The sequence below is a fragment of the Plodia interpunctella genome, chromosome 25, assembly GCF_027563975.2.
Source record: "Plodia interpunctella isolate USDA-ARS_2022_Savannah chromosome 25, ilPloInte3.2, whole genome shotgun sequence".
NCBI lineage: Eukaryota > Metazoa > Arthropoda > Insecta > Lepidoptera > Pyralidae > Plodia > Plodia interpunctella.
This window is the reverse complement of record NC_071318.1, coordinates 6,144,625-6,155,070: the sequence shown is the minus strand read 5'-3', so window position 1 is coordinate 6,155,070 and position 10,446 is coordinate 6,144,625. Positions and strand designations below refer to the sequence as shown.

Here is a 10,446-nt window from a genome sequence, read left to right as displayed (position 1 = left end):
ACGTCATATTCTAATTTAAATGATGTTTACCAAAGCTACAAACTACTAGCATTTCGGAACGACCACTGCTGAGAAGAAATGCCGAAAGAAACTCATATATATATATAATTAACCAAACAAAAAAAAACTTTTAATAAAAGATCGAGCTGACCAGTTCCCCCGGCAGCAACCGTTCACGAGTTGCCACAACAGGCGATAACCAATTTATGTCAGTACTAACAGAATTGCTGAATAACTGAAGGTTAAAAGTTCACTTGCAGTCTGACCAAAGTAGATGGCGACTGCACTGAAATGGCTTACCACAAGGCAGTGTTCTAGGTCCCGTGTTATTTATTTATACCAATGATCAGCACATCGCCAAAAATATCGATAGTTTCATTTAAGTCAATGACTTGGCTCTAGTGTCCCAAAGTAAATCAGTTGAAGAGTGTGAGGGTCTTAATAACCTTAATAACCAGCTGATTGGGAAATAAAGAAACAATAAATTTTAAAATAGATGTAACTTCATGATAAAGATCATATTTTTATAACCTTTAGCGCCTGAATAGATTGGTGAGAATGAAAAAAAAAGAATTAATATCTTTATCATACTATATAATATAATTAAAATATATATGTATAATTGTTATGTATGACTGTCTAGTCTATTATATCTATAAACCACAACTTTATTCTTGCTTTTCAAATACAGACATGACGAGTGTGAAGAACGACATGTCAGTTTTTATGAACTGAAAATATAAAAAAAATCAGTTAATGCTAATTAGGCGATGGCTAAAATCATAAAAAAATATCCTTACTTAAATCATACACCACTGTCGCGTCTGTCTGTATGAACGCGATAAACTCAAAAACTACCGAACGGATTTTTGTACGGGTAATAGATATTGTGATTTCCTGATGAAGGTCTGACTGTATAATTTATTATGGTTGTTTTGTCCAAATGAAGCCTATTATAGTGCGAAAGTAAGGTTTTTTTATTTGTTCATAATTCATTTATTTGCAAACATGTACAGCATAGGGAATACAAAATATTGTGCAGTTAAACATGTAAAATTTTACAAAATTATTGCGCTATAGCAGTCCGCTTATGTAATACAAATAATGTTAGAAAGAATATATTTTCATGCGGTTCATAGGTAGATAGAACATAGATTGAGCGTCTCAGATTTTGTCAAATATAATTAAGTCAAATTCAATTTAAACGGTCAATTTTTACTATTTTTACTCTGAGTCTATTGAGATAATTCACAATCATAATCAGTTTTGTTAATAAAGTTTTGTCATTTTGACGATCTCGGTGGCGCATTGGTAAGGTTCTTGCCACTGAACCGAGAGGTCCCGGTTTCGATCTCCGGTGATGGAAAATGATCTTTTTCTGATTGGCCCGGGTCTTGGATGTTTATCTATATATGTATTTTTTATAAAATATAGTATCATTGAGTTAGTATCCCATAACACAAGTTTCGAACTTAATTTGGGGCTAGCTCAATCTGTGTGATTTGTCCTTTAAATACTCATCTACCGAGTAATATGCTTTCAAAATGAGTAGTGATTTGAATTTATTTATATTTATTTAATGAAGTAACTTGTTCGACTTTTATTTTTTCCAGGATTTTATTATATATTTTAATAGAATGTACATAAGGACTATTTTGGAACATTTTTATGTGCGTTATCGGTAGTATTCGTCTGTTTTTGTGTCGTGTGTTAATTGCGTGTGTGTCCTTTATTTGGGTGAATAGATAGAAATGTTTCCTGACCAACGTGGCAATTTCTATATATTATATAAACACGAGAGTATATGTATTTCCATTTGAATAAAGTGTGGTTTACAGCTATTTGTTACCTTTTAACCCTTTATCTACTTAACCAATATACATACATAGTTAGATGTACGAAGGGAGGACAAACTACTTTATAACCCGGAAAAAAGAAGTCTGTACAGATTGAAAAAATTAGAAAAATATGTTTTCCATATACGTTACCCAAGTGAAAGTGGGTAAGGATAGAGGTATGGTACCAAATATGTAAATTGGCATTCGCTGGCTCAGCGCGGTCTTGAAAATACGGACATTTATCTTGTGTTTCCTGTCGAAAATATACCATTTCTCTGTTACGGCTTGTTCTAGTTTTTCGCACTGAAAAAAAAAACAGTCTTTAAAAAAAAAATAAACAATAACACGCTGCGTTTGCCTCATCAAATCTGACTGTCTAGTACAGATACTGGGCAAAAGCCGGGCGTAAGCCCATCAGTACTACAGCTAATCGTACAATACATAACACGTGCCAACCACAGTCACATCCAATTAATAGTCATGTCATTTATTTCCATAATTCGCTGTTAGAAGATTAGGCTTATAAGCCAATCATAATAAAATGAATCATAATAAAGCTTCAATAAATAATGAATGAATGAACTAAGGAATGCACGAACGAATGAATGAATGAAAGAAAGAATTAAATGCGATTTTGTTATAATTATATTTCAAGCTGATATTATTTTTACTAGAACTTTATATGTCACTATTACTACATAGTATAAAAACAAAGTCGCTTACGCTTCCCACTGTGTGTCTGTCACTGTCTGTCCCTATGTGGGCAGCACATAATTATTTTTCCGTAATAATAATGTCCTACATACAGTCATAGTACACTTACAGATATAGATTGTTACAAAGGTAGATAGGAGACATTACCTCGTTTTCAATTTGCTGCCCCAAGAGACAGAACATGAGAACAACGATGATGAAGCAAAACTCGTGCACATAATACTTCATAGTCTCCGGGGACAGTTTGTCCTGCAAACATATTTTATTGTCACTGCCCGTATATAGTAGGTAATGCTTGTTTACAGGTATAGTGTAATAATTTACTTTGTTGTACTTCAAAGCAAATATTTACAAAAATAGAATAGTCCTATTCTATGCCGCGTCTGTCTGTCTGTTCGCGATAAACTCAAAAACTACTGCGTAAAATGCTTCATAGATATGCGTACGGTTTTTACCAATAGATAATGTGATTTCAGAGGAAGGTTTAAGCGTATAATTAATTATATTTTATCCGAGCAAAGCCGGGACTAACTAAATTACGGAAAGAACATAAACTAATTTTCAGGTACCAGGAAAAGTACGTTTCCCACGGGATATTCACGTGGACGAAACCGCGCTTGTGTGCTTGTCTCTTTCTATCATGTTAAAACGGAGAATTAGATTAAGGTGGTTTTTGGTGTGGAAATAATTAAAAAGCCGGGGAGTGACGACACAGGCTACTTTTTGCAGCGAAGCCGCGTGCATAAAATAATAAACAGTATTCAAACAATACTCACAGAAACAGCAATTTTCACGGAACACATACAGACCAACATAATGGCGACCAGAATAAGGGTCAAATAAAATGGCCGACAAATGACATTTACACGGTTGCTGAAACTATAAAAACAAAAATAAGTCTTTAAAAAATATATATACATATATTTACTAGCTTTTCCCGCGGCTGTTTCCGCGTAATTTTCTTTTCAGTGAAATATTTAGACTCTTTAATTAATCTGTTTTCCTTATACAAACTTTGAACCCCCTTTTTACCCCCTTAGGGGATGAATTTTGAAATATCCTATCAATTTCCTTTTCAGTAAAATATTTAGACGCTTTAATTAATCTGGTTTCCTCATACAAACTTTGAACCCCCTTTTCACCCCCTTAGGGGATGAATTTTGAAATATCCTTTCTTAGTTCACCCTACACCACAAGGAACCTACGTGCTGTATTTGAAGTTCCTAGACCCAGTAGTTTGTGCTGTGTGTTGATAATATATCAGTCAGACATTCAATATTTTCTTGTAGCTTATAGGAAACGATAGCACACCCAAAGATGGTTGACGTTAGGCGGGCGGTCAGTTGTCTTCAAATCATGACCAAAATATAGAAGAAATTACCTTTTAACTTTAGCATACTGCACTACACACTGCGCAAGCACATCAGTGCAGCACATCTGCCAGTTGTCATTCTTGTGACCCAGCTCGATGACCAACTCATCCAAGTTCAACAGAATAAAGGTTAGTATTCGAAGCTGTCGAATATTCTGACCGACTAACAGGATTATTGTTAATTGCAAACCTGGATAGGCTGAAATAAAAGCTCTCTTTGCCTCATCTTTAATATTGACGACCTCAGTGGCGCAGTGGTAAAGTTCTTGCCACTGAACCGAGAGGTCCCGGGTTCGATATCCGGTCGGGTCAAGATGGAAAATGATCTTTTTCTGATTGGCCCGGGTCTTGGATGTTTATCTATATATGTATTTGTTATAAAATATAGTATCGTTGAGTTAGTATCCCATAACACAAGTCTCGAACTTACTTTGGGGCTAGCTCAATCTGTGTGATTTGTCCTAATATATTTATTTATTTAATATATTTATTTATTTACATCTTACCGTCGAGTGGATTCGCAGTGAAATGCAGCTAACCAATCACAGTGCGCCATTGTGTAACCAACCACAACGCAATGCGATTGGTTCATTGCGTCTCACTTCGAATCGATTCGATAGTAAGAAGTGAAACGTAAATTCGCACTTCGCCCTAGCGTTTTCAGGTTCATATTTATTCATAACAAATCACAAATTGAAGTTATATGACGTTACATAAATAGAAGATAAATACAAGTGACGCCTTGCAAGAGTACAGCATACATGAAGGCAGATAGTTCCCACTTAAATATTAAATTTCACATAACATAGAAAAATCGCAGCTGATTGGTTATTTATATATGAGGAGATTTTTAAGATTTTAGCAAAAAGTAAGAGAGACTTTTCCTGATTTCCTTCTTTTATTTTTCTCCTCCAGTTCGCACATTATTCGGCCTTATTAGTTGTCAAATCATTGGCAAGGCATGTTGACGCATGTGACGACATCAAACCAGGAGTTCATGAGTTTGCCCCTTCTGCCAGGGACAGCAATGCTACAAATCAAAGAATTTAGGAATTCATAAAATACCGCAAACACAATCCGATGTTCAATTTAGGCCTTGAAATTTTGGAAAAAAAGGATGATGAATACTTCAGTTTTCAAAATTCTTTAATATAAATTCCCCGTAGACCTAGCATCAATTTCAATAATAAAGACTTTCAAAAATTTCATAAGCGAACAAGGCCCAATGCCCAGATATTATACTAAATAGATACCACATTGCGCAATTACCTCAACGTATTTTAGATAATGATAGATGTATAGACAATGCTTATTAATAGCTTTTTATTTATATATATTTTGTGACAGTTTTCAATAATTTTATTGAAAATACAACTTTTTTCATTCATAAGACCTACATTTGTTAATTGACGTCCTTGGAGAAAAGGCTGCGGTGAAGTTTGTTGCGCCGCTTCTTCTTCACCTGCGCTTTGGAAGCCGGCAGTAGACTTAGTTTATGTAATTTTTTGACGTTATTATGTGATGTATGTCAAGAATTTTGAATTTATTTTTGAATATATTTAGCCACAATCACACACATGCACAACATAAATAGAACAGATATTAAAAAAGAGGGTACATAGAAAAACACATAGAAGGTAGTTTTGCTTGGTGAGCAATCAATTAGTAAAATAAATAATAAATAAATAAATAAATAAATAAATAAATAAATAAATAAATAAATAAATTACAAAATCACACAGATTGAGCTAACCCCAAAGTAAGTTCGAGACTTGTGTTACAAGATACTAACTCAACGATACTATATTTTATAACAAATACATATTATATATAGTAAACATCCAAGACCCGGGCCAATCAGGAAAAGATCATTTTCCATCATGACCCGACCGGGGATCCAACCCGGGACCTCTCGGTTCAGAGGCGAGCACTTCACCACTGCGCCACCGAGGTCGTCACTGATATTCAGCAACTTATATAAAAATACAGACTCCTTGTATTTTTATGGAAGTTATTGAAAAAGAAGAAGAAAGTAATGAAAATAACTATCAACATTATCAGGGTTTTAACTCATAATCAATATCTCGAGTTCTAAAGACAACGTATCGCGACATTATGAGACCTGTTACCAGACTTTAAGTTAGACCATTCGCTATACCTATATAACTGTGAAAACCACAACCAATTCCATTTAAGTAGTTTTCGCGTGACGCGCGAGCAAACATACAAACTGACAAAAATAAAAAAAATATGTTTCGGCCTCTATTAGTCCCACAAAGACCCCTATTAGTCCCACAAAGACCCCTATTAGTCCCTATTAGTCCCAGATAGACAAGATTGTTGTTATTTAATACCTCCTATGTACAGACATAGCCAATTCACATTTTTTATTATATCTAATAGATGTGTCATAACAATTTCACGCACTTTTGTTTTCTAGCCAGATTTTATATCATTGCTCTGATCAAATAATTTTTTAATAAAGAATCTTAGGAGGTCTGCATAAAATGAAATGTCATTCAGGGAACAGGCAAGTTGAGAACACTGTGATGGATGGTATGAAACTAAGAAAACTTTAAATAATATTCTTTGGAATTAGATTTTTATCTGTCATGTTTGGGTTTTCGACTAGGAAATAAATTAATATCGTATTTTACTTTAATACTAGTGGCCCTTCCTTATTATCATAAGAAATTACCTACCTACACCGTACCTCAAGAATTACATGTAGAATTAAGTATTCCTTTTAACACCACATTGTACAAAATAAACTCATGTTTTTGCAAATAAATAATCTTTGTCTTTCCATTATCACAGTTTATTTTTATATTGCTGACGTTACAACGACCTTGCAGCCGCCGTGGTCGCAGCCAGACTGAACATCACTAACATAAAATAAGAAAATTTTGTGCTAAGTCAATCCAAATCCTAACTTATATTATAAATGCAAAAGGAAGTTTTTTGTTTGTTTGTTACCTCTTTACGCTCGATCTACTCAACTAATATTCTTGAAATTACATTATTACATATGGTCTGAAGTACGGAGAAGGACATAGGGTACCTTTTGTCCGTGAAAAATAACTGCTCCCGTGGCTCACGCGGGAGAAGCCGCGGGCTAAAGCTAGTATAAATATAGCAATCTCTATGAGGTAACTCGATATATTGCGATTCAGTGGACGTGTTTGTTGCCCCACGAACAAAATAGTGTTAAGGTAATGTAAATAAACTAATGTATTTTAAACAAAGAACATCAAGTTCAGAACTTGAGCTATAAATTGAAACTTGCATTTAAAAGCTACTTTTTATATTAAAAGCTCAGGTATTCGCAAGCTCCCAATTTGCATAGTTTTGTATTGTTAGATTAAAAGCCTTGTTAATTTATATAAATAATTAGAACCAAATTTATTTAAACAAACGTTTTACGTATATATATATCTGTGATATATCTGTGATAATTCATAGACTGTAACAATGCCTCTGGATCACTATACGAACATTTTAAGTTGGTTGGAAAGTCCATTTCAAAAAATGATAAAATTGAAAAAAAAAACTCAACCATCGTAAAAAACTAAATTCACTTTTAAAAATTCAATAAATCCACCAAATAAGAAAAATCTTAACATTAGAAAAGACACAATATTTCTTCAGCTTTGGGTGAAATATATATCTTATTAGAGATCAAACATTCATTTAAGACTAAGTCGACTGCTGAAAACTTGGGTAAGGAAGAAAAAGCTGAAAATATAGAACATAATACATACCAATGCAGCACAGATAGCCAGCATATGCATGGAACACGAATGAAGCAATATATATGTTTATATCGTCCAAACTCCACGGAAACCACATCCCAAATGCTATAAAAAAACAACTTTCACAAAGGTTTCCGAAATTATATTTTTTTTTTTTGTATAAGAAAAATAAAAACAAATATTATTTTATTAACAAAACGAATAGGTCTAATATTTGTTTTTTTTTTTAATTATGAAAAAAAAGTGTATTGATTTGTTAAGTACAATATATTTGAGAAAGTTTGTAAGAATGTATGTGTCTATCCTGTTACTCTTTCACGCAAAATCTACTGGACAGATTGTTGTGAAATTTGGTACACGAATATAACTTGGAATTTCACATGGGGTAATATTTTATACCGAAATTCGCAATGGAGTGAAACTCCGGAGCGCAACTAATAATAAACCCATTTTTTTTTTTTTATTGGTAGAATTAAAAAAATTACTTCCTTGCAAGACCAGAAATGGCGGATGAAAATTTATTTGACAGCTAATATGAAAGAACTGAGTATTTGAAATTCAAAATTCAAATTCAAATTCAAATCATTTATTCAGAAATTAGACCTTCACAGGCACTTTTTCTCGTCAATCTTTAAATTTATAGTTATTTCTCACAAGCTAGAAACTACTGGCATTTCGGAACGACCACTGCTGAGAAGAAATGCCGAAAGAAACTCATTTGAATATATCGATGTGAAACACAATTAACTTACATGAAAATATATGAGAAACGAGATGACCAGTTCCCTCTGGCAGCACCCGTTCACGAGTTGACTAAAAATAACCAAGTAATATTTTAAATAACTTACCCAGTAGCCTTAAGCTATCGTCATTGCTGACAAACATCTCATATAGTGGAGAGCACAGATACAAAGTGGCCACCAAGAACACACTGCCTACATAGCATTTTAATAGCACTCTTGTGTACTTCAACAGCTTTTCTTGAGACTCAACCACCATTGTCTTCAATTCAACCACTTTTTCCCCCTCATCACGCTTCAAAACACTATTTATTATGGGAATTTCCAAAACACAATCGTTGAAAACCATCTCTTCGAGGAACTGGCGGAGTTGCTTGCGAAAAATCAAGCAAACACCCAATGATATTGTCATTATAACTCCTGTGGTCCAAATACATGCTCCTTCTATGAATATCAGTAATTCAGAATAGTTCTCCATTACAAATCCAGTGGTAAAAATGAAGCAAAAAACACCTATTACGAAGTTGAATATTTGTAAAAGAAGCCATGATTTCGAGTCCCAGTTATTTTTGGTGAATATCGAAATGCCGCCGAAAGATAAGACCCGATGGAACACCTCGAAGGTTTCATCCATTTTGGAAAAGTAAGAAATGAGCTCTGATTTTTTCAAAGCCCTATTTAAATGTGTACAGTTGAGTGGTAGAGTGACAACGCCCTTTTATTTATTAGTTCGGGCTTCGCTCGGGTGAAACTATAATAATTTATAACATATTTAATATCAACATGTAAAATATCAACAGTAAAAATATCAACACCGTATAATCAACAATTCAATATCTCAAAGAATCATTGACGTACAATATAAACAGTTCAAAATGTCAACAGCCTAAACCTTCTTAATAGATAAATTGATTCATCACTCTATCTATTCAAAATCCGCATCAAAATCCGTTGCATAGTTTTAAATTAGATAGATAGAAATTAGTAGATAAAACATATCTACGAAAGCCGCTAACTAATTGTGCCTTAATGGACTAAAATGCCTTATTAAAACATAATTTAATTAACGACTCATTTAAAAATAAATCAGATATACGCAATCAGTCACCGGTAAGATTTTCGAGCGTAAAATAATCTGTATTTAAAAAAAAAAAACGGATCATTGACGTGGGCGCCAAGAAAGCAGGCTCAAGTGGATTTTTCATGTTTGTCGAGTGCCGCCAGAGCGATGGGCACAGATCACCACAAATTAGGTTCCCGAAGGGCGCAGGCGTCGAGGTAGACCACGAACTAGACGGCGGGATGATTTAAACAGGTTTCGGCGTGGTTGGCAACAAATGGCTCAGGATAGAGACCTTTGGAAGACAGAAGGGCCTTTGCCCAGCAGTGGGACACAAAATACAGGCTATAAAAAAGTAACTAAATTATTGAGAATATCATAAAATGGCGAAGGCGTAGTTCACGCCTGTACCTGTCATTACAGAGTGTTAAAAAAGACAAAATGATATGTCAGAAAAACTGGCATATGTTCGTATTATTTGAGCGACACCTCTTTGATATTGTAGATTTATTGTGAGGAAATAGGACATTTTTATTATAAGAAAATTGATGCCAATTACTTTAGAAATTACCGCTTTCTTGTCTCACTTTGTTTATGAAGTTTCATATTTCTTTGTCTGTAATTTTTATGTCGTTTTCATTTAATTTACTGGAATCGTTATTTTTCGATTGTTTTAAAAAAAATGTCCCATTAATAAATAAGTTAAAAAGGTGGAGGCTATCGTGATTTACAATCATAGAAATTTATATTAATAAATTTCAATTTACATTTATGAAAATTTATGGAAGCGTTGGTGACTGTTCTTCGACTATGATCGAAAGGTCTCAAGTTCGCCACATGAGTTTGTATACCTTCTTGTTGAGGAAACCTGCACACTGGTTGACAGTTAAAGTTCACTAGCGTGTATTCGATTACTTGCCACTAGACGCGGTTGGTATTAGTAAAAGTCATGTTAAATGCCATTAAGCGA

The 10,446-nt window shown here is 33.9% G+C and overlaps 1 protein-coding gene across 2 annotated transcripts; it reads right to left on the bottom strand.

The window, feature by feature from the left end:
* Positions 1-577: 577 nt before the first annotated feature.
* Positions 578-9,584, bottom strand: LOC128680933 (uncharacterized). Of its 2 annotated transcripts, none has more exons than XM_053764428.1 (7): positions 8,525-9,584; positions 7,686-7,781; positions 3,934-4,123; positions 3,329-3,431; positions 2,700-2,801; positions 1,989-2,141; positions 578-731 (listed from the first exon to the last, which is right to left on the bottom strand). In XM_053764428.1, exons 1-7 carry the CDS (start codon positions 9,048-9,050, stop codon positions 669-671), a joined length of 1,233 nt encoding a protein of 410 aa, XP_053620403.1. In that variant the 5' UTR covers positions 9,051-9,584; the 3' UTR covers positions 578-668. The 2 variants fall into 2 exon arrangements, with proteins under 2 accessions (XP_053620403.1, XP_053620404.1); XM_053764429.1 differs by having other exon boundaries at positions 2,024-2,141.
* Between the last annotated feature and the right edge of the window lie 862 nt (positions 9,585-10,446).